The 25,952-nt window shown below is 34.9% G+C and overlaps 1 protein-coding gene and 1 long non-coding RNA gene across 2 annotated transcripts in view; one reads left to right on the forward strand and one right to left on the reverse strand.

The window, feature by feature from the left end:
* Positions 1–1,526: 1,526 nt before the first annotated feature.
* LOC144964784 (eukaryotic peptide chain release factor subunit 1-like) overlaps positions 1,527–25,952 on the reverse strand; it is a 30,426-nt gene continuing 6,000 nt past the window's right edge. The window contains exons 2-11 of the mRNA XM_078899398.1: positions 16,331–16,506; positions 14,273–14,412; positions 13,377–13,515; positions 12,784–12,974; positions 11,960–12,089; positions 11,342–11,497; positions 7,795–7,859; positions 6,859–6,931; positions 5,275–5,349; positions 1,527–4,801 (exon numbers count right to left, since the gene is read on the reverse strand). Of these exons, the coding sequence (XP_078755524.1) occupies positions 4,716–4,801; positions 5,275–5,349; positions 6,859–6,931; positions 7,795–7,859; positions 11,342–11,497; positions 11,960–12,089; positions 12,784–12,974; positions 13,377–13,515; positions 14,273–14,412; positions 16,331–16,506 (1,231 nt within the window). The 3' untranslated portion in view covers positions 1,527–4,715. The remainder of the gene's footprint in view (positions 4,802–5,274; positions 5,350–6,858; positions 6,932–7,794; positions 7,860–11,341; positions 11,498–11,959; positions 12,090–12,783; positions 12,975–13,376; positions 13,516–14,272; positions 14,413–16,330; positions 16,507–25,952) is intronic.
* LOC144964785 (uncharacterized) lies at positions 18,912–20,098 on the forward strand. Its single transcript, XR_013643927.1, has 2 exons — positions 18,912–19,081; positions 19,961–20,098. It is a non-coding gene; the product is annotated as an uncharacterized LOC144964785 (long non-coding RNA).

Below are 25,952 nucleotides of genomic sequence, written 5' to 3' on the forward strand. Positions count from 1 at the left end.
TGAAATATTCCTCCATAAAAAATTACTGGTCATAATAAGGTTTTTAAAGATATTGGCTAGGTAACTGAAAAGATCTGTATCAAACTACAGAGAAAATTACAAGGGAAATGTGTTACATGTTTGAAACAGATATAAATTATGTCTGTAACTGCACTCCGATTTCAAAAGGACACTACAGACAAGACGTAGTGAGATAGAAGTAGAAGAGACCAATTTTATGGCAATAATAACTATTGTGTGTATCTAACAGAAAACATAATGCAGCAAGTAAGTCTTGGTAAAAGTAGTCCTTAATGAAGGATAATTTTGATTTCAAATTAGCGAGGAGTGGGGGGGTGGATCTCCAACAAAAAAAACAAACAAAAAAAAGCCATCCTGTATTGTCCTTTAAAGGGTTTTAGTTTTACGTCCTTGCGACACATTTAAATTTAAGTGCTAATAAAGTGGAGGAAAATGGGATAGTTATTAGTTATAGACTTACAATTAAAAAAGAACACAAGAAAAGTAAGACAGGGGAATGGTACACATAGGGAACAGGTGTAGATTTCAAAAGCATACTATCATTGTGCCTAGTTTGAGATCACACAAGTCTCATCCAGACAAGCACAGGATCCCACTAAGAGGAATAGACTCAAATACTTACAATATAAATTCAAAACAACAAATATAAGATAAGATGATTTGCAAGAAACAAATTATATCGTCTCCCAAAATAAAAACTATACATTTGACTGTTTACCTCCCAGCCAAGGAATCTGGCCAGGACAAAACCAAGTAATCTCATTCCAAGACAAAGACGGAAGCAAATTGAAAAACAGATATAGGGAGAGAGAACTTGAGTGCCTCCCTGCCAATTGGATTCAATAGTCTGATGTCACGTCTCCCAAAAATCGGTACTTTTTATTCTTCATACTGGCTAGAACTTTTCATATGTCTTATGATCAGAATGTGTAAAAGTCAAAACATGATCAGATTTACAAGGTTTTTTTCCCCTCTGGATATGCTTTTAAGCTCCTCGGAGAAATATTTCATAAGGGCGTCCACCATTGTTCCAATAGTTTAGAGCCAGTTACTAAGTTACCATGCGTCATTACGAGGGAAATGATGTTACAACCGTTGGAGCGTATTATAGGAGGTCAGGAACCCCACCCAGAAATAATATATTTCATCTTCATACAAGAGGGAAAAGATAAAATAATGTTTGAAATATTCCTCCATAAAAAATTACTGGTCATAATAAGGTTTTTAAAGATATTGGCTAGGTAACTGAAAAGATCTGTATCAAACTACAGAGAAAATTACAAGGGAAATGTGTTACATGTTTGAAACAGATATAAATTATGTCTGTAACTGCACTCCGATTTCAAAAGGACACTACAGACAAGACGTAGTGAGATAGAAGTAGAAGAGACCAATTTTATCCCCCCCCCCAAAGGGGTAGCTGTTCGTTTCCCATCCTGGAAAAAGATATCTCAAAATTGCTATACATGCAATTAGCATGTGAAAAATAACACAAATCTGCCAAATACTTTTTTCTCCAATAGGTTTTATCCAAAAATGTCAAGGGCAAAATATCTTTTACAAATGCAAGTTCAAGAAAACAGCAAATAAAAAAACTGCCATTAAAATCACTATCCAAGATATACCCACGGAACTTCACATAGTGAAGAATTATGTTCATTCATACTTGATCGACATGTTATCACACTTATTAAACTATAATATAATTTTAAAATTAATTCATACGAATTCAACTCAGGACGTAAAAATTAATGTAATTCCATTATTGTCTAAACTGCTAATCTCTCCTTATTATAAAGACTGAAAACATTATACAGATTAACAATATGTAACACAGACCAGGCAGCTAACAAGGGGGAAATCTGAATTTGAAGAGAAAAAATCTGAACCCAAACTGAAATTTCACCCATTTTTAAATTACTTCCAAATTGGAGTAAAATAACAATTTTCTCTCATCTTAAATTTAAATAAAATAATCCGAATCCAAAGCAAAGAATCTGAATTGACCAAATTTGACCCCAAAACAATCTGTATAAAATATTGATTAAAATTTTAATGAGTAGCAGGCCTGAATATATTGAAGCACTGTAATCTAGATCAAAATAGTTTAACGCAAATTTAAAGATCCATCACCTAGAAAGAGATTCATGACGAGACTAGCGGTCAATGATTTGAAAATAAAACAAAAATTAACTCACTTCTTTTGGCAGAAACAGGTCATGAATTATGACTCAATAAGGCCTTTGTAATGATGTGGCAATAGAATGAATGATCAATCTTATGAAAGGCTGCTCTTATATTATTGGTGTAAAATGGAATCTTAGTTTGAACAACTTTCACTGTAACTGTAAGGTGAATAACAATCATTCTGAACACTACGAATGAATGAATTGTTTGAAAATGGGCTGATCCTTCAATTCAAAATGTTGAAGAAGCATACACTTGAGCTTTCTGATACTTTATCGAGCAGTATGACAGCTGGCATTCATCCTTCACAATTTGACACAGTATTGTTCATCCTTCTGTAATTGGCCATGGTGTGATGCATCATTCTTCATATTTCCACTTGGACAGTTAACAATCATGTTGAAACGATAAAGAAGAAATGTGAATGACTATTGAATCACTGAAAACAATTTTGAGACAATACCTGATTTGAAGAAGTTTTGTAACCAAATATTTGACAAGCTACCAAAATTGTGTACTGATACCTAAGTCGTGGGACCAAATTGATTGCTCAAGAGACGAAAATCAACAAAACTGATAAAAGAGCATAAAAAATAAAGTTGCATAGAGGTGGTTGAACAGACAGGAAGGTCTACAGTAATGTCATTGACCAAAATAGGACACCTTAAAATATTTTTTGTAACAATTTAAACCAAAGCTGAATGGCCCAATCTCAAACAATTTTTTATCCTTGCTCAGATCGTATCGTATTCAAGAAAGGCATAAGAAAAATATATATGAACTGTGCTAATGAAGACGGGTAACAGAATAAAAAAAGAACTCATTGTACAAAATGTATAGTTTAATGTGCTTATACTTTTTTTTTTGGTGACATAAATTAACATTTGAAATGCTGAGAGCCATCCCCCATTACTAAAAACCCTGAATGATTCCGAGTTAATAACAATTGAGATTAGGATTTCCTGTCAGTTAAAGAAAAAAAAATTATATGTGAAACAAAATGAAAATGTGGAATTATTCCGTACCATTTTTTTAAAAAAACCATACTCGCATATTATACAAATATAATTTAACAATGCATATATGCATTATACATTTCATTGATGATTGAAATTGAGGTTTCATAAGGCTGGCATGAAGCCCTGTGAAAGGATTCCCACCATTTAAATCTACACAGTATAATTACAGCTTGCCTATCTGTCCAATGGCATTCCTGCACAAACTTCTATCTTAAAAAAAAAACAATAAAAAAACTTAATCATTTGTTTACAGGGTAAAAATTTACTTTTACACATAGCTCATGGATCTCAACAAAAATTAATATACACCAATATATATTTTTAAAAATAATAATTTAAAAAAAAGGTATGATAAAAACTTACACCTAACTCTAAAATCTATTCCTCGGTTACTACAGGAAAAGGCAAGCTGGATCGTAACTGAATAAATAGAATTAATGGTCAAATGAAGCGTCTACTATCATTTCAAGTATCATCCCAAAATACAAGAGCGATAAAAAAAAAAGTGATATACTTTAAACTGTGGAATAACTAATCCTCATGAAAATATACTAGTGTCTGTGTTGTAGGTGTATATTTTAACAAAAAAATCATTTAAACAAATCAAAATTAATGTTCTGCAAACTTAACATTTTTTGGGGGGTTTGTTTACAGGCAATTACTGGTACTTGTATCATCTTTAGGCACTGTATTTATAAGTCTTTCAAAAAATTTTCAGGGATGAAAAAAAATAATTAAAAAACAATTTTCGTTAAAAAGGAAATTCCAATTCTCAGCCTGTATTTTCATGTGCACCAAACTGTCAGGAAAAATACAACATTATAAGGGCAATAGCGATTTTTTAAAACTGTAATTTGACTTTTCTCAAAAGGGGGGAAAAACAGTACCAAAATTGATAATAATAAAATAAATAAATAAATAAATAAAATAAAAGAAATATATTATGAGGCAGCACTAGATAAGATAAAAATTCTTACAAAGATAATCCGAGAAAATATTACACAGATAAGGAGGATGTGCAGCTCCATAGAACAAAAACATCTTTAAAATGGAATACCAGTCACCCATAACTTTGATGCTAGACAGTTGCTGGAAGAGTATTTTCTTATAAAATAGCTTATATGTACATACACTCACATCATTGCCGTTTTGGAAATATTTCATACAATAACAGAAATGTACAAGTTCATACTGTGATAAAAGCTGTTATACTTTACCAGTAACTGTCGAATCAATGGTGATCTAACAATTCATGATCTAAGCAAAGGATGAGAAACAATCACGTTCTCATTCAACTGGCAATGTAATGAATAAAGCTGTATCAAATCTGAGTCCCATTATATGCAATGTCATAAACGGAACTAATGATTCAGAGAAGACCCAACCCTTGTTTCACTATGTCGGACATTGACTCATATGTCGACATCCTTTTGAATCAATAATAAACAATTTGTACATTGACCAAAATTCCCAGTAATTTTAATTAGTTTAATAGTCGTCTAGATCAAAATCATCAAATTCTTCGTTCAGCATAGGATCCATCATTTGAAAGTCAACTTGATACCGCAATATGCCTGAGGAAAGAAAAACAATTGCATGAATATAATGAAACTTAAAATATGTTTTATCAAATTATCTAAATTGGAGGTCAGCAAATATATAGGGGAGGTTGACAGGTCAGTCCGAAAGTATGGCAACTTGTTTTTGAATGGGACCTCATTTGAGGATTGAGCAAGCACTTGAGTTAAGTGGTGATTGTCATAATGCTCTGTGATCAGCATGCACAATATACAAGAACTGAAATTGAACTACAATGATGTAAACAGGTAGCCCAAACAGCATTTGGGTGAAGTAGTCATGATATCAAACAACCATAATCCACAACATGGCAATTAACTATGCATTTAATGACCATGAATGGTAAAATTTAATTAGAAGGAAAGGAAAAAAATTGCTTCTCTATATGTTACAGTAAAAAAAAAAGTACAACTTTCTAATACTGTAATATAAATTGACTAGACAGACACCTAAGGTTATGAGTTCATACCTCCTATTCCTCCGAAGCCTCGAACAAACTGTGCACCTTCTTGTGACTTGTCGGTAATAATTTCTAAAGTTGCTCCTGAAAACAATGAAAAAAATGGAATTGGTTTCTATCATCTAGGTTGTCATGATTTATCAGGCTGGTGAAAAAGTTGTCAGATTTTTGTTTGTTTATTTTTAAGGGTTTTACGGCGCTTGCGACACATGTAGGTCATTTCAGCGTCAGTAAAAAGGAAGAAAATGTGATAGTCAAAGATTCGCGATTTACACTTTCAAAGCACACAAGAAGTCTGAGATCACCTAAAAGTCTCATCCAGACACAAACACTGGTCCCCACTAATAGTAATACACTCAAATGTTTATTCATAACAAAATAATAAATGCAATAGTACACAAGAGAGATGATTTACAAGGGAAAAATTGTCATCTCCCAAAACTAAAACTATACATTTGACTGTTTCCCTCCTAGCCCAGGACAAAACGAGACAATCCCATTCCAAGACAAAGGCAGAAAGCAACTCGGCAAACAGATACAAGGGGATAGAAAACACAGCATGACCTCCTGCCCACCATGGGAGGTCAGGATCCCCACCCAGGGACAGATTTTTTTGAAAACTCGAAAATGGACCAACAGGACAAAAAAAATAATTTTAAAAATGGATTAACAAACACAACAGATAGGACACGTCAATTGCAGACCTGCCGACCCTCCATGTTCCAAAAGTGGAATCAGAACATCAGAAAATAGGAATTTGAGACCAAAAATAGGAATTTCTTTATCAAAATTGCCACCAACTTTGCCACCAAACACATAAATACAGCATTCGGGCACAGCTGGCAAAACTACATATTCACATGTATTAGGTAATGGAATGGGAAAGAAGTGCAATTAATTTCCCTAATTAGCTCCCCTTTGGCAATCATTAAAAAGAAAATTCACCTTTTTTTGAGGCACAAAATAAAACTTTTATTTTCTTATCCGTTGGTCCTGCCTTTTGACGTTACGAAATTTATTTTTACTTTTAATTATTATTTTTAAAAATGTCAAAACCTAACAGAATTTATCAAGCAAAATCATACTGTCAGAAATCCGACAACTGTCGGAATATTTACAGGCTGCTTAATTGAAATTTCATGTGTCCCAATACACTCATAATAATAATATAAAATTATACACATTTAAACAGGGGAGGGAAGTAGTGATTTCCCATCTTTCTCAGTTCTAGTACAAAACTACTTGGAAGTGTGTAAACAGTCTTACTGACAATGTGTAAACGATGAATAACTTACATATTGAATCATAAAGTGGCAGTATGTAGATTCTTAGGATTACGCGACATAAAAGAGCCAAGATGGACGGTCTTCATTGAAGACCAGCATTCAGCATTTAGGCCAGAAGATGGCATCACTCTTAAACTGGAGGATCAGTTGCACAAAGCCAGATTTCTGGAGAACCAGCTTCACACTTCCAATCAAGGAGATTGGAACCAGAAATTTGACATCACACTTTTGTTCCATATTCTGATATTGGATAAATTATACTTTCAGTTCCATAAGTAAAATGACATCAATTAATATCATAACTCACCAAAACTTTTGTAATTATTGGCAAACCATTCTAGAAGAGGCATCTGGTCAATCAACTCCATTTCCACTCCCGTCTAGAAAAAACATAAATAAAATTGAAATGCAATATGAGAAAGTACAAAAGTAATCGAGCTAGAATCGATCGGAAAAGAGAGAAAAATAATGAAAGAAAAGAATCGACGAACTTTATTTTACTATTTTAATTTTTGTAGCTTAGCCAACCAACCAAACTATTTTAAATACAATAAATATTTTTTACCAAAATTAGGCGAGTTTTCCCTATATTCAACATATGCAACAATCCAAAATTTCAAATATAATATTCTCTGAATTTATGGAGCCTTATCAAAATAGTAGAGTGAAGTAGAAATAAGTAACTCCTGTGACAATTATCTGTCTGGCTACTCAGGTTAACATCTAGTTGGAGACATTATCCTCAAACTCTTCCACCTTGGGTTTGTTAACTCTCGATTTCAGATTTTGTACAGCAAAGAATATTAATCAATGCTTACTTATTCCCATTTCTCCTTGTGGAGAATAGGACTATGCCAATAAATTAATGAGCAATTAAATCATTGATGTTTTGTTTTTAAGGGTTTTACGGCGCTTGCAACACATTAAGGTCAAATCAGCGCTAGTAAACAGGAAGAAAATGGGATAGTAAAAAGTTCTAGAATTACAATTACAGCCAACAAGAAAAGGTAAGTTTTTTTTGGATCAGTATCATCCATCCACTCACTGATCATACACAACAATGCTTGATTTTGTTACGAAAAGAGCCTCTGTTTAGGCTGAGTCAATAGTAACATTGAATTGTTCTATCATGATTTTTAAAAACTATTTCAGTTTGTCATACATCTATCTGTGTTGATTTTATAAAGCATTCTGCCTTGCTGCTTTACTGGAGAAAATAAAAACTGCCTTCGGGGGCACTTACTTCCTTGTCTGTGAAATAGGTCTTGTCTCTTTCTTGATCTGCCCGCAAATGCAATATCCTCTCCTCTGAGAAAAAAATGTATTGAGAATGCAATAAACACTAAAGACCAGATTTACCTGTATTAATAAAACAGTAAATGTGTTAACTACAAGGAAAACCTGCATGAGGACCTGACCTGATAAAGAATAAGTGGAGTCAAGCCAAAAGGATCTAGAAGAACCAGTGTGGGAAATCATTGTCAAGTAAGTATAACGTACATGTCATTGCTAATCTCAATAATCAATGATTGGTTTGACATTGAAGATGTAGAGGATTTACTGGTTCTCTATACAGAAAAGAATTTTAAAAAGGAGTTTATTTTATAGAGTTAGTGGTAGTGATGGTTGTTGTAGTAGTGACAGTGACGATGTGCTGGTGGTTGTAGCTGTAGTTGTAGCGATATTGATGTGGTGGTGGCTGTAGTAGTGTTAGTTAAGATGATGTGGTAGTATTGGATGTAGTAGTAGTAATGATTATATGGTGGTGGTGGTGAGTGTGAGTGATGATGATGTGGTGGTGGTGGTTGTAGTAGTAGTGGTAGTGAAGATGAAGTGATGGTGGTGGTTAAGTAGTCGTGGTAGTGATAATGATGTGGTGGTGGTTGTAGTAGTATTGGTAGTGATGATGTGATGGTGGTGGTGTTTGTAGTAGTAGTGGTAGTGATGTAATAGATTGGGTGAACATATCTCCAACAAAAGAACGTTGTCGAACGGATGTCCCCAAGGCTGTGTGAGTTCCCCAATCCTGTACATCTTATACACCAACGACTGCAGACCATCCTTTGAAAATTGTTTTATAGTGAAATATGCAGATGATACTGCTATTCTTGGCTTATTAAAAGATAAAGTTACCGAAAAGAATTATTTCAAACAAATAAATATATTCACCGATTGGTGTAAACAAAATCAGCTTGAATTAAATGTTGAAAAAACGAAAGAACAGGTGTTTGGTGTAAAAAATAAAAACTACTTAAAGTGTGTGGAGATCGGTAAAGATGATGTTGAGATAGTTGACTATTTTAAATATTTAGGAATAACCATTGATAGTTCCCTCAATTTCTCTCAACATATTAATATAATATCTAAGAAAGTTGCCCAAAGATTATACATCCTAAGGAAATTGAGAACATTTCAAGTAAGGAAGAAAACTATGTTAAGAGTTTATGACTCATTGATTAAAAGTGTAATTGCGTTTGGCTGCACCATATGGTTTGGAGGATGCCGACTTAAAGATAAATCAAAAATTTCAAAATCTATCAAAGAGGCATCAAAAATAATAAACCATCCTCTTGATGGAGTAGAAAGAATTCATGGAAAAGCGATAGAAAGGAAAGCATTCTCAATTACCAACAATAAAAAACATATTTTATACCATGAATTTAGTCTTTTACCATCTGGGAGAAGGTTTTGTCAGATTAAATGTAGAACTAACAAGTATAAATCAACGTTCGTTCCATCAGCAATAAAAATTTTGAATATATTTCATATGGTACAGAAAAACCAAGGATTGATTCGTTGACTGATTAACTGATTAATTTATTTAATGTAAGATTAACTGGCCAATTGATAATGATGATAATTTTTGGTGTCGAATTGCCACAATCGTAACAAATTGAAAACGAAATGAATATGTTTATGGTGTGTATATCGCACGTGTGAAAGAAAGAAAGAAAGAAAGAAAGAAAGAAAGAAAGAAAGAAAGAAAGAAAGAAAGAAAGAAAGAAAGAGAGAGAGAGAGAGAGAGAGAGAGAGAGAGAGAGAGAGAGAGAGAGAGAGAGAGAGAGAGAGAGAGAGAGAGAGAGAGAGAGAGAGAGAGAGAGAGAGAGAGAAGAGAGAGAAGAGAGAGAGAGAGAGAAAAAAGTAGGAGTGAAATATCTGTTCAATCTTAGTTATCGTTTAACATTATAACAAGTGTAACTAAATGACAAATTGCCATATTTATGGACAATAAAGATCTATTATTATTATTATTATTATTATTATTATTAATAGTGCTGGTAGTGATGGTTGTAGTAGTTGTGCTAATAATGATGATGCAGTGGTTGTGGTTGAAGTAGTGGTAGTGATGATGATGTGGTAGTGATGATGATGTGGTGGTGGTGTAGTGGTAGTCATAATGATGTGGTGTTTGTTGGTGGTTGTAGTAGTTATGGTAGTGATGATGATGTAGTGGTGGTGGTTGTAGTAGTTGTGGTAGTGATGTGGTGATGGTGGTTGTAGTAGTAATGGCAGTGACGATGATGAGGTGGTTGGAGAGGGATATCCTTGGAACAAATTGACCTCACCGGAATTTGATGGAAGTTGCACGTAACCCGGAATTTTTTGCTTTAGACCGGAGTTTTGGCATCACTGTACAATATCAATCAATTAAAATACAACAGTTGCCCTCACCCATATGCCCTTTCTCGTCCTAACAGATTCTTTAATCAATTCACTATTCCAAATATTTTGCTTTTATTTCACCCAAATGCTCGTTTTTAAACCAATGACAAGCACAAAAGTATATCATTACAGTGGTTATCACTTAAGGGGCGGTTTGGGTCTTTTCTAAAAAAATTTTAATTACCAATATTCAGCGGTTTTAATCATTCAATATCGTCATTATAGGTTAAAAAACAACATTTATGGTGAAAAATTTTAATTATCTGTGTTGATTCCCATTTTGCGACCTAATTTGGGGGTCTGACATCAAAAAATATAACAATCTCGTGGCAAACTTTCCACAAAAACTAGTGAAGGAATGACCTCCATATTCTTCCCTCTTGTCAACATTGTACCATAGTGTGTCACCATAGAGAGATTTTACGGCTTTAGCTTATGGAATTTTTATTAGAACATTATAAAGTTGAGAATCAAAATGTTATGACAAAATTGATGTTAAAAATTCAGAATTAGGATTATAATTCAAAATTCACATATCTTATCAAAAAAATCTCTCTATGGTGACACAATACATTATCTCTGTGATAAATGTGGAAAATTTCAGACAATTTCATTGAATAGATTCTGAGAAACGCTTGACACAGTATCCCATACCCTTAGAAAAATGACATATTGAGAAAATGGGCAAAATAGCTTCCCGTTTTTCACACTTTTCTTACTACCTGTACAATTTTCGACTGTGTTTTTCGTGCCTTTATAGTCTACATTAAGAATTTGAACTTCACTTATATTATTTCTAGGATAATAGAATATTATTTTCCACCAAAATCTCAAAATCAATTTTTCGAAGGATTTTTCCAATAATTAGACCCAAACCGCCCCTTAATAAGCCATCCCTTCAAGGGAGCGGGAAGGAGTTAACACTGAAAAGTTTAGTATGCATGACACCATCAATTGTAAAGTGAAAAGAATTTGTATCTACCAGCGTAAAGTATACAGGAGAACATTAGTTTCAACTGTGAAGAATGTAATTGTTTTTATGACTGTACTATATTAGCAGAATAATAATCAAATTTGCAATTAGGAGAAATATATTCAAATTACACCACAATAAAAATAACACTCACCATCTGTTGAATGATTCTTGAGGACAAATCGTTGAATATCTAAATTTTCCCATACTATCAAGGTATCAACAGCACCCATTTCCATCGCCCTGAGGGTATCGTCCACTCCAAAACAATATTTGCCTGTGTCTTGTGAAATTTCATCAAAATAACGACCTAGGAATAAAATGTACCATGACATGAAGGTAATATCACGACAAAGCATTAGCAACATTTATTAATATTTTTTCCATAACTTTGACTTTAGCAGAATGCAGGGAAATTGTCCAGCTGTGTATTTATGAGAAAAATGAGAAACAAATAAAAACAAAAACAAAAAACGCCCCCCCCCAACAAATCATTGAAAAGCGGAACTAGATTTTTATGGAAGACTTATTTGGATTTTAATAATACAGCCCATTATTGGGTTGATGCGATAAAAAAAAGTTTCCCTTCCTGTCAGATTTAATTACACTCGGGCAATACATTCACTTCGGAGTCAAAAGGGCAGAAACTTTTTGAAAAATCATGAACTTTGTATCGCAGTAACATCATGACATATCACAGTTTAAACATCAACTTTGTCTCTTAGTGCAGACTGCATCAATTCCAACCCTCACGCCTCCTTAGTTTACTTACCTATCAATTTCTTTTCTTGGATAAATTTGACATTAGCAAGGGAATCTGATGCTAATTCAATAGCTTGATTAAAACCATTTTCTCCTCCATAAGACACATCCACAACCTTGATAACTTTGGATTGCAAACGCTGTTGACACCAAGGTAAAATAGTATTTGTAAAATTTAATTGATATTTGATTTAAGGTGGAAGGAGTTTCTGAGATCATAATTGACCAAAATATCAATATTTAGATTGATCAAATGTATGTCATTGGAGGAACTATTTTTCTTCAACATACTAAAATATTCAAGGGAACAAATCACAATTCCCTTAAAAATGACCCGTTTTAGGTAACAATATTTTTTTAAAAACAAAAAATCACAAAAACAACCAGTAATCATAAATCATATGAATAGAGTTTTGATATAATCTCTAACAAAAAAAACAAAAACAAAAACAAGTAAACTGTTTCTTTTTTCAGAAAATGACTCCAGACAGGCCCTCTAGAAACTGATTGGTTTTATTCTAGAGCAAGGAAACAAATTAAAATGTAAAGGACAAGAGATGTTGGGGATAGAAGAGATAAACGAGGCTGACAAATGTAGAATACACCATTCTACACCATCCTCGAGAGATCTCCACTCACCGACAGCCAACAAAGTGTCCAGAAGATTGGGGTTACCACCATGACCCATATCTAGCCCAAAGGTTTTGAAATTGTCATTGCTATAAATAGTAAAAATTGTGGCAAAACATATTTTTAAAAAGATGATCCAATATGCAAAGTTACAATTTATAAACTATGCAAAAAGACAAAACGTTGTAACAGATAAATCCTTACCACATCAAACATGTCGGACTGGCTTAGTTCTGTTTTGAAGTCAGCAGATCCTGCTAATACCAATCCAGCAATATTTGGTTTATCGTTGACTATGAACAACTGTACAGCAACCTCTGCAACTTTTCTTACATAGTTGTGTCGTTTTTCCAACCTGAGACGAGCAAAACGAAGTGCTGACTGACCTCCTCTTCCTGTAAGCATGATTTTTAAAAGATAGAAAAGTAAAGAATGAATGTTCAAATAAAATTTTAATATGGGATGAAGAGAAATAAGGAGACGAAATATAAATCTAAAGTATATGATTAGGCTTACAGCTAAGAGGAAAAACTATGTTAATCATGAATTTCAAAATCAAATGTTAAGTGAAAACTAGGAATTTATTACAACACAACAATAAAAACAAATCCCTCCAATGCTGCATGTAATTTTAGTAGATACTTTGCATGCACAAATTACAAGTTAAAACTTAAAACGTTTTAAAATCAAATCTAAAATAACATCAATCTATCATACAATCTGAAAAAAGCCTTGATGTTCAAGGTTCAATGGTAATGGTAGTTATTATTGTTTAAACACATATATATCAAACTTACCGTGTTTTTTAGGCAAGTCGACCGTGAATTTGTGTAAAATATCTCTGGTATTTCCAGACAGAGTTCCAAATAAAGATCCGTTTCCATCCATGACAATGAAACCAAACTTACTGTCATCAGCTAATAATGCAGATAGGGCCTGGAATTAAACCGTTATCATACAATATATGAAAAATAACTTTAAATGAGGGATAAATCAATAAACAGCTTGTAATTCTAAAATAAACATAACTCCATTTTTCCCTAATCTTAAAAAGAAACACTTTACGAAGTGAGAGTGTCAACCAACACTTCGATGTGAATCAATGACATTTCAAAGCTCACCATCTAATATTTAATTTATTAATTGAAGCAGACTTACCAAACCCAATAAAGTTTTGGAGGTAGATATATGACAAATAGAAGATTTTTCGGCAAACCAAAATAAAAGCATAAGGCCATTATCAATTTGACAGACATGAAGAAAATGACCAATAGGCTATATTTATCTGAATGCAAATGCCAACATTTGAAAATCAGTAACATATTAAGGCAATCATTATATGGAGACAAATAGAAGAAATTCACTATAGCAGGTCAAACACATTCTATCAAATAACCATAATTTTGCTTTCACAATTTTTCAAGAGAGCCCACATATTTGTCTTTTGTTAGGTCTATTTTCATTTTTTCTTTTCCTCACAGGTTTTCTATGTTTATAAATGATTGCATAGCTATTTGAAGTTCCAAGTCACTGACATCAATTACACCCCTCTATGTTCCGAACTTACAAGGATATTTTGGATTAATATTGTAACTAACAAGGTTTTGGCTCCAAATAATTCACATGCTGAAAATAGTCTATAGAATGAAATTCAGACTCAAGATTTACTGTGTTGAGGCAATGATTTTCTTACCTCAGTATGAAATTTATTGTCACAAAGATATAATGAGGTATTGATGGGGCGAAATGGCTCAAAATCGATGTTAACTTTCTTTTCTTTTCCTTCATCTGTTATGATCGATCCACAATAAATGACCAGACCATTTGGAGGGACTGAAAACAAAATTCAAATATATGCTAATTTCAAATGGAGACAACAAAATGCAATACAAAGCAAATAATTAAGTGGAATTCATAAAAGAGGATGACAAGACAGTTGTCATTAAATCCAAAATCTTGTTGAGAATAAAGTGCTGTTACACATATTCAAAATTCAATTGTAAAATTGATTTCCTCTCAAAATCCAGATGTCCGTTCTCTTTATTCAATTCAGAACATTATCTTTCAATTAGATTTTTTAAAAAGCTACCGAAATACGAGGGCTCTTTCATAATTAACCGAAAAATGCCTGTAAAATCCGCGTTTTTTATGCTATCAACAAAATTCTTGCACGTGTTCATACCTTGACTCGTCCTTCATTTCTCTACGTAACAGCCAAGTCTGTCGACACACTTCTGCCAACGCCGCACCATGGAATAGATACCCTCTCGGAAGAAATTTCCGTTAAGGTTTTGTAGCCATTTCCGCACATGGTCAACAAGCTCTTCATCGACATCAAAGCGCTTTCCTGCCAGCTCACGTTTCAGTGGCCCAAAGAGGTGATAATCAGATGGTGCGAGGTCTGGACTGTGTGGTGGGTGTGGCAAAATCTCCCATCCATATTTCTCTAGCCAACCTTGCGTCACTCGTGCTGTGTGGGGTGTAGCGTTGTCGTGTTGCAAAATGACCCCGTTGGTCAACTGCCCTGGGCGCTTTCTGCGAATGGCCTCCCTAAGCTTGTCAAGAGTTTGGCAGTACCTTGCAGCATTGAGTGTTTCTCCAGGTTGTAAGGTTTCGAACAGAATAACACCACGACTGTCCCAGAAAACAGTTCCCATTATTTTCTTTGCTGAATTTCTTCGTGACAGGTGAGGATGGATGTTTCCATGTCATCGAATCTTGCTTTGTTTCTGGGGTGCAATGGTGCAACCAAGTCTCATCACCGGTGACTATGCTGTCAAGAAGAGTCACATTGTACCCTAGAAAGTCTCCGCCGGCGTTGGCAGTATGCCCGTGAACCCTGCGTGAGCTCTTGCTTCTTCTCAAAAGTTCCCTGCAGATGTCCAATCTTTGTTCTTTGTGATTGTCTGTCAATTGCTTCGGAACCCATCTTGCGCTGACTTTTCTGTAGCCAAGTTCATCAAATACAATTCTATTTCTATGGGCAGAAGTTTCCGAAATTTCAAGACTGCTTGCGATTTCATGAAGTTTCAACCTCCTGTCTTGACGAATAAGCTCATTAACTCGCTTCACATTGTCTTCTGACGTCGCAGTTATCGAACGCCCTCTCCCTTCCCTGTCTGTCAAGTCGGAATGGCCGGCTTCAAACAAATTACACCAGTGATAGACTTGTGTACGGCTTATAACATGCTCACCATATACACTCTGAAGTTCTTTATGAATTTCGGTAGGATTCAGACTTTTGGCGTTCAAAAAACGTATGACAGCTCTGATTTCCTCCTTTGACCAAGTTTCAAGGTGGGCCGCCATCTTTAAAATCGTCTAGAAATTCATTGTGCAAAATGATGCACTTCATAATTTCTGGGAATATCCGTAAGGAAATAAGGAATATCATGTCGTTTACAGAATTAAAAAATCTCCACTGGTTGCTGAGCAATGGGCATTTTTCGGTTATTTCTGAAAGAGCCCTCGTAGTACGAGCATAACACCCTTAAAGGAGAGTGAAAAAATGTATAAATAAAATCTCCTGCACTGTTAATTGAATAAATCTGTGATGCATTTATGGCAGCAACTTGTAACAAATTTTAGAAAAAGAATAATTAATAAATAGCTTCTTTTAATTATAAAAAAGCACAATGTATATTACAATAGCAGGAAAAAGTTTAAAAACTAAATTAAATTACTATTTTCATCCATCATCTGGGTAAAACTTTATCTAATAAATATCAATCTAAAAGAAAAGAAGAACCACCTTTATTGTACAATTTGAGTCTTTGCTGTACAGAGGTAATAGCTCCAAGGACTGACAGTCGATTTACACGACTCTTGATATTTGATGCTGTTCCAAATTCATCAGCCAACATTTTGTTTACACGAGCAATCTGATCTCTTGGAGGGATGATCAAAGAAATCATACTTGTTCCATTTCTGTGGAAAATTTTTAAAATATTGAAAATGAATGCCTTTATCCAGACTTACCCAACAGAAAAATTATGACGGTAATAAATGAAATTGAGCAAATCCGTCACATTATGCTCACTAGTTTTAGTCAAGTTTCCACAAACTTATGGGCAACTTAAACCCATTAATCAGTGCTGATGACAACAAAGTGAAAAAGAAGGAAAATTTTGAATGATTGCCTTACAGCCCCACCCCCATCACTTTTAGAGCAAGACAGATGATAAACTAACATTAATAGACAGAAAAACTCCAGCTGGAGAATGGGTCACTGAACCTGTCCTTTTTTTTTCACCACAAACATCAACTTTCTCACTGCCATGGGGGAATTATAATTTTTAAAAGTGAGGAATTTCTCCTCTGATTACAAAATCGCACATTTCTGTGCAAAACTAACAGCATTGATTAATATATGACAACAGCATTGATTAATATATGACAGGTGTAAAAATTGATCAACTCTCTAGATGAGAAAATCACTTTATTATCATTGAGTTTGAGCTCAACACAATTTGAATTTACATAATTTTCTTGTTGAGAAATTTGTGATTTAGTTGCTATGTGACTGTCTATCGGTTTCTTTTCAATTGCCAAGGACCGTGTCAGTTCATCAACTACTCATGTGTACTTTTAACTGCCAGAGTAATGTTTTCTCGTTTCTTTCTTTCTTCAATTTTCTTCTTTCTCTCTCACTCATTCCCTCGTTAACTTTTAATCACGGACCGTGCCAGTTGGAAAATGCGTCAACTATCTACTATTACTATTAACTGCCAAGGACCGAAGTCAATCTTTACTCTCATTTTCTTTCTCTGAAACTCATTTTTCTTATTTCTCAGATGTTCTTTCTCTTTTTTCTCAGTGATGCCAACAGAAAAAGAATGAAAAAGGAGGAAAATGATCGACGTCTCATCATGCCCCCCAAAGGCAGGCTCTGGCTGCCGATGGCAGCCTCCTACTAGGGGGGTCCGGGGGCATGTCCCCCTGGAATTTTTTTTTTTAAAGTGCCAAAATAAGGCTATCTGGGACTAATTTCCATGAATTTGGGAGCACTTATTATCCATTCAAAGATCAGGAGTCATAAAAAACATAAAATCGCAAACGGAGGAAAAATGGGAGGAACCTCCAAAAAGGAGGAATTCCTCGGATCCGCGGAAGATTGGCATCACTGTTTTCTCTCTTCTCTCTCTCATTTCCTCTTTTTGCCTCGGACCATACCACTTGGTAAATCTTCAACACTTAACAGTCACTGTCACAGCGTATGAAGTGATGATGATACGTTAATAATGATATTAATACCCCCACCTTTTCTTCTCCATCTCCGTCTTGGTTTCATTTACTAATTTTCTCCTCCTCCTCCCCCCCTCTCTCACTATCACATATTATTTCATCTTTTTGTCGCAGACCTTGCCAGATGGGAAATCGTCAACTATTTACTATTAACTGCCACGGATTGGTCTTGTGGCACAAATGTTTTACGTTAATTGTTCCTTATTATGACAATGTGCAGTATAAAACAAAAGAAATCCTTTTTTTAAATCCAGGACTTGGCAGGGATTTGACACTTTGTCCTGTTATTTTTTCCCCCATTGAATCCGAAAACAGTAATTTTTGTTTGGCAGTGTCTACGTACACGGTAACCGGGCACCTAGCTTCAGGATCTATGTACATGGTAGCTCCGGTAACTGGTTTGCCGCTAAAATACAAGCAATGGATGGACCTTGTTCTACTGTATGTGTGTGTGTGTGTTATTTTTAAAAAATCAAACAATACAATTTAACCCATTGAAGTGGCGAGATTCAAGATTACAGTGTAGGTAGATCCTGAGGCTAGGTGCCCGGTTAGTAACGAAAATAATGATACCAAAATATCTGCGATATTCCTCTTTACAACGAAGTTATTCATCTTTAAGGGGGGACCTGTAGTCATTTTTGGTTAAAATTTTTTTTTTCGGCCAAATTGGGCTAGTCCATTTTTCAGGTAGTTTAGTTATTCTAGAATCCTAAAATATAAAGAAAATTTCATATTTTCAATTAAAAACGTGTTTTTGATGCAGTTTTATAACGTAGGTATCCACGTTTTATTTTCTAAAGGTCTATATTGTCAAATGTTTGGGTCTTGACAACAGCTATTCAAAGTCTATCCACCCTGTCATGGCGCATATCGATGGAAAGCTTAGCCATTTCTCTTTTTCAATCTGGCAACATCGACATCATGATTATAAACATGAATTATCACAAGGTCAAATAGTGAATACCATTTATACAATGTCACGAGCTCTCATTGCTTGATTTGAGAGGTCAGGTCACGGTGCGTCTTAATTTAGTAACAAAACATGATTCCGATCTAAATTTATCCTCGAAGTGGCAATAGTGACCCACAATGCACCACGATAGCGTCAATGGCCGCTCCCTGACTGTCCCTGCCTTTGTTTACAATATTATGAATTCATTCGCTTTCGGACCTCACTCATCGCATTACAAGTTGATTTTGATGAACTTTGGTAATTCTTCACTCTATTCAAGTCACAGAATACTCAGTTTACAAGGTAAGCATAAGAAATACACCACATTTTAATTTATTGCTTATTTTTATAACTAAACATGCCTTGTGAGATTGTGTGTTTGTTCGACTGTGCATCAGCTGACACACTCTCACTCGTTATCGCAAGTTAACTTTATTTTATGAAAAATAACAGGGCCAAACAATAATAAAATACTACTCCCCTCCCCCCCCCCCTCCCCAAACAAAATCAGCCCTCCATGTCAGGGGATAAAACCTAGACCTGATCAGATGTTTCAAGGTTCGATTCCCAGTCAAAATGTTTCCAAATTTGTCAAGATCAAGACTGTCAAGAGGGTTCGTGAAGTTCATGCGACTCACAAGAAGAAAAGACATTCTCAGTCTCAGGATCAGGACCCTTTTAAAAAAAGTACTTTTCATTCAGTTATTGTAATTATCTTTATTTTGGCTGATACTGCATACATCGTCCACACTTTTCAACTTTTTTTTTCTTTGGAGGGGGGGGGGGGGGGGGGGGGGGAATTTATATCGGAAAATTGGGTTTGGTATGTTATGTTCGAGAGATAGTGATAGAGAGGGAGAGAAAGAGAGAGTAAATATCTATGATAGATAATGATAAGGTCTGTAGTGGTAGCAGTTTTAGTAGTGTTTGAAATGTCTAGGATAATGATAATGACAATGTTAGATAATGTTTTTTTTCCAAATTATTTATTTTATTATTATTATTATTATTATTATTATTATTATTATTATTATTATTACTATTATTATTATATTATATTATTATTATTTTTTTATTATTATTATTATTGTTGTTGTTGTTGTTTTAAACTTTAGCAATGGCATTGGCATGTACCATTTTCACTGCAGTGAATTTAATTTAATTTTTTGTTTTCATCGACAGCTAACATGAAAGAATTCAGTTGACTGTACTGGTGTCCTGACAATAAATAAAGATGCTGGCTCAAGGGCTATTCTTGAAAGGTGTGTTGAGGCCCTCCTGTGGCAAACTGATCAACCAGCAAACCATCATCTGGGCCAGCACAGCAGAGTGTCTGCATGTACTTTTTGACACTGGTTAGTAATGTTTCCAAATCTTTATAGCGCCTTTACATTTTTGATTAATGATCAATAAAGTAAATACTCATTTTTCTAAATGAAAATGATAAAACATCATTTGAAATGAATTACTACTGAATATATTAACTTAATAACAGAAAATTGTTTGTCGCCAAGAGTTCTGTTCTGTGGATGTAAAAACAATGAAATTTCAACTGTGTTGGTGTGAATGATGACCATTTTATTTATTGGTCTTTCTTTGACAGATGCATTTTATGTCAATGACTTATAATGTATTTCCAAAAATTGCTAATGAAATTTCTCTTTTTTTTTTTCAACCAGAGCAATATCAACCCTCTTTGTGGAACTACGGTACTAAAAAAGCGGTGGCAAAACAAGTGGTGTTGATTTTTCCTGCATTGAGGCGAAAGGAATTTTTTTCCAAGTTTTTTGGGAAAGCAAATTGCTTTTTATTCTGAGCTACGAGGGCTCTTTCAGAAATAACCGAAAAATGCCCATTGCTCAGCAACCAGTGGAGATTTTTAAATTCTGTAAACGACATGATATTCCTTATTTCCTTACGGATATTCCCAGAAATTATGAAGTGCATCATTTTGCACAATGAATTTCTAGACAATTTTAAAGATGGCGGCCCACCTTGAAACTTGGTCAAAGGAGGAAATCAGAGCTGTCATACGTTTTTTAAACGCCAAAAGTCTGAATCCTACCGAAATTCATAAAGAACTTCAGAGTGTATATGGTGAGCATGTTATAAGCCGTACACAAGTCTATCACTGGTGTAATTTGTTTGAAGCCGGCCATTCCGACTTGACAGACAGGGAAGGGAGAGGGCGTTCGATAACTGCGACGTCAGAAGACAATGTGAAGCGAGTTGATGAGCTTATTCGTCAAGACAGGAGGTTGAAACTTCATGAAATCGCAAGCAGTCTTGAAATTTCGGAAACTTCTGTCCATAGAATTGTATTTGATGAACTTGGCTACAGAAAAGTCAGCGCAAGATGGGTTCCTAAGCAATTGACAGACAATCATAAAGAACAAAGATTGGACATCTGCAGGGAACTTTTGAGAAGAAGCAAGAGCTCACGCAGGGTTTACGGGCATACTGCCAACGCCGGCGGAGACTTTCTAGGGTACGATGTGACTTTTCTTGACAGCATAGTCACCGGTGATGAGATTTGGTTGCACCATTGCACCCCAGAAACAAAGCAAGATTCGATGACATGGAAACATCCATCCTCACCTGTCGCGAAGAAATTCAAAGTCATGCGGTCAGCAAAGAAAATAATGGGAACTGTTTTCTGGGACAGTCGTGGTGTTATTCTGTTCGAAACCTTACAACATGGAGAAACAATCAATGCTGCATGCAAGGTACTGCCAAACTCTTGACAAGCTTAGGGAGGCCATTCACAGAAAGCGCCCAGGGCAGTTGACAAACGGGGTCATTTTGCAACACGACAACGCTACACCCCACACAGCACGAGTGACGCAAGGTTGGCTAGAGAAATATGGATGGGAGATTTTGCCACACCCACCACACAGTCCAGACCTCGCACCATCTGATTATCACCTCTTTGGGCCACTGAAACGTGAGCTGGCAGGAAAGCGCTTTGATGTCGATGAAGAGCTTGTTGACCATGTGCGGAAATGGCTACAAAACCTTGACGGAAATTTCTTCCGAGAGGGTATCCATTCCATGGTGCGGCGTTGGCAGAAGTGTGTCGACAGACTTGGCTGTTACGTAGAGAAATGAAGGACGAGTCAATGTATGAACACTGGCAAGAATTTTGTTGATAGCATAAAAAACGCGGATTTTACAGGCATTTTTCGGTTAATTATGAAAGAGCCCTCGTATATATATTTGCATCATTTAGCTGTTTTATTGTCTAAAATAGAATTGATTTTGCAGTTAAAATTGACTAGATATCTAATTTTATATGACTTGTCTCTCAAGCAGCATTGAAAAATGAGGGTAGCGCGCCATATCATATTTTACGAAATCATATTTCGAGACTTTTTAATATATATATATCTAGAAATCTCTTTATAATCTATTGTATACAGTAAATAATTAGTTTTTGTGATTACAATTATGAATTCTTAAGATATAAATCATATTTGACCTCAAAATTATTTTAATCTCTGAATACGGAAAAAATTGAATTTTATAGTATTTTTTTTTTTTAGGGGTATGCGTTAGCGAATCGATTATAAATTTTTTAGACTTAGATTAAATTATAAAGTTTTCTTGTTTTCTTGTCCTATAATGGTCATATTTTGAAAGTTTGATGGATCATTTCTTTTACTTTCCTGCAAAATCAGTCTCAATGTCAAATTATTAAAAAAGTTTGAGCTTTCTCAAATTTCCGATTTATGTCATTTTCTGATTTTCTGGCAATCCTATCTTAGTCATTTTCCTTTAGATCATCTTCAAATTTATTCAGAATCTTTTCTATGATATGTTTTACATCATGATGGAAGTTTTTGGGGGTAAATTAATATTTAGCAATGTTATAAAATGTTAAATTCATTTTTTTTCTGTCGATACGCGCCAAATTTTCAGTCAAAATCAAATAAAAATTCTAAAAATTTTATTTTCCAGACTATTGATAAATTCTTCCATCACGATATAGCTATTTATGTGAGAAACATTATGTTTAAATTTGAAAGAAATTTATATGCTAGTTTTCGGTGCATCTATGTTAGAAATTTTAGGGTTTTACGTCTAATTTTAGCCTATAATGCCCCTTAAAAATTTTATTTAAAAAATTCTGAGTTTTTTTTAGGTGTTTAACATCAAATTATACATCCACTATGAGTTTATGCGATTTAATTGATGAATTTTATAAATATAAAGCATATATGATCGCTAAATTATTTTTTTTGTAAAAAACTGATATCATTCAATTTTTCCGCAAATTTTTTCTTAGGGGTATGGGTTAGCGAATCGATCATAATTTTTTCAGAATTTGATAAATGTACAAAATTTTACTGTTTTCTTGTTCCATATTGAATATACTTTGAAATTTTGATGGATGTTTGCCTTTGCTTGTCTGCAAAATTAACTTTATTATCAAATTAAAGACAAATTTTGCGTTTTCTCAAAATTCCATTTTGCGTCATTTTCTGATTTTCTAACATTCATATCTGGATTATTTTCCATCAGATTGTCTTCAAATTTGGTCAGAATCTTTCTTATAATGTGTTTTGCACCATGACGTAGGGGTTTTGGGGTAAACTAAAATTGAGCAGTTTTATGAATTTTTAAATCGAATTTTTACTGTAATTCCGCGCCAAATTTTCAGCCGAAATCGAAAAAAAAATTCTTAAAAATTTATTTTCAGGACTATTGCTAAACCTGTACGTCATGATGTAGCTCTTGTTGTAAGAAACATTGTGTGTAAATTTGGAAGAGATCTATTCATTGGTTTTGGCTGCATTACTGTAAGACATTTTGGGATTTTTGGTCTATTTTTAGCCTATTTTTTCTCACTATGTCTAAAAAAATTTTTTTTTTGGCTTTTTTTGGTGTTAATCATCAAATTAGACCTCCTACCACCTGAAAATAACAAGGGAATAGCAATATTAGCATTACAATCAAAAATGGATTTTTGACTACAGGTCCCCCCTTAATTGAACTCCCCTAAAACTTTTAGTAAAAGCGAACGGCAATTTCCGGTCATAACTTTCTTATGGGCGGGTTGGGTCACAATTTCACTCTCACTGCTGCTGCTCACTATTAAATTGCCTAAAGTTACCATGTACGTAAACACTCCATTTTTGTTTTGCTATGTAGGGATCTCTAGCCGTAAACAATCGTACGGCTAGTGACCTTGGCAATGGTCATTCCTACTTCCGCTCTGCCTCGTCCCGAGCTGACCCGGCTCATATAAAGCCAAGTGGACCTCGATTTAGACACACTTACCGACACACTTACCGACAGAGACACTACACACTTACCGACACACTTCTTCAGACTTACCTACGACAGACACTACACTTACCTACAGACTACCTACTGCCACACTTCAAGCTCTACACTAAACTATATACCATACCATATCTGTTGCGACCATACCTATCTACCATTACGACTAACTAGATTCAGGGTAAGCCATATTTTTATACTAACTATAACTTTGTCTATTTGATATATATTTTTAACTCAGTAATTCCGTGATTCACCGGCCATCTGGACCCATCCTAGCCATGGAGTCCTACAGCCAGAATACCGAGTTCTGGCAATCACGGTAGTTACTACAATGGCGTCACGAGCGAAAACTTTTTTCTACTTTTTACATTATCCATTTTATTACTTCCTACCGTCGTATTTCGTTGAATAGGATTTCGAATTTCGTTGATTTTTACCGTGTGAATACTTCGTTATTTTTCATCATGTATTTTCTACACTATAATTCTTATATTCGATCTTGAATGAATTCTGTGCTGTGATATTGGTGATATGTATGACCACGCCCCCTTCCCTTTTCTTTCAGTTGTAGGTAATTTCAGTTCGTGAATTTTGTTTGATCGTGTCAAGGTCATCCTTGTCCTTGACTCCAAGGTCACACCTGTCTGGTGACCTTGTAGACGGTGTCATGTTTCATGATTTAAAAAAAAAAAATTTTTTTACATTTGATTTCTTTTTTATTCTTTTTACTTTTTTTGTTTTGTTATTGCCTATAACTGTGATTAGTGATAAGTTTATATCTTTGGTAATTTATTGTGAATTCTTGTGATTTGCTTTGTCCTTGACTTGACTTTGTTTACTGCTTATGACTGTGATTAGTTGAATTCTTGTGATCTGATCTGTCCTTGAATTGATTTTGCTTGTCCAGTGCTACATTGTGATTGTGGTTACTCTTTCTATTGATTTTATTATATATCTTCAGTTATTCTTTTTCTTTCACACACCTTCCTCTTCTGAGAGGAAACCTTGGTGATTTGTGAAGTTCATTTTTATATTTTTTAAAGTCTGTTTTTTTTCTTCTTGATTTGTTGTTTGATGATCACTCGGGTCAGGCAGCATGGTGCGGTGAGATGTTGGAGCATGATCCGACCATGGCCGCGGCCTTGGGGAGTGGTCTATCTTTTACCAGACCGTACCTATTTTTATATTTAGTATAATTTTGATTTATTGTTTGATGGCTACTCGGGTCAGGCAGCATGGTGCGGTGAGATGTTGGAGCATGATCCGACCATGGCTGCGGCCTTGGGGAGTGGCCTATCTTTCAATAGACCATACCTAGTTGTTTTTATTTAGTATTTGTACAATTTTGATTTATTGTTTGATGGTCACTCGGGCCAGGCAGCATGGTGCGGTGAGATGTTGGAGCATGATCCGACCATGGCTGCGGCCTTGAGGAGTGGCCTATCTTTCAATAGACCATACCTAATTTTTTATTTAGTATTTGTATAATTCTGATTTATTGTTTGATGGCTACTCGGGCCAGGCAGCATGGTGCGGTGAGATGTTGGAGCATGATCCGACCATGGCTGCGGCCTTGAGGAGTGGCCTATCTTTCAATAGACTACACATGATTATTTGTATGTTGCTTGTCATGGATTTTGATTTAATAGTTCTTTGAGCATTTAAATTTTGATTTATTGTTTGATGGTCACTCGGGCCAGGCAGCATGGTGCGGTGAGATGTTGGAGCATGATCCGACCATGGCTGCGGCCTTGAGGAGTGGCCGATCTTTCAATAGACCATACATAATTACTTGTGCATTAATTTTCTTCATTTTGATTTGTTGTTTGATGGTCGTTCGGGCCGGGCAGCATGGTGCGATGAGATGTCGGAGCATGATCCGACCATG

Source organism: Berghia stephanieae, chromosome 2 (genome assembly GCF_034508935.2).
Source record: "Berghia stephanieae isolate SIO BIC M18660-M18661 chromosome 2, UCSD_Bste_1.3, whole genome shotgun sequence".
Taxonomy (NCBI): domain Eukaryota; kingdom Metazoa; phylum Mollusca; class Gastropoda; order Nudibranchia; family Aeolidiidae; genus Berghia; species Berghia stephanieae.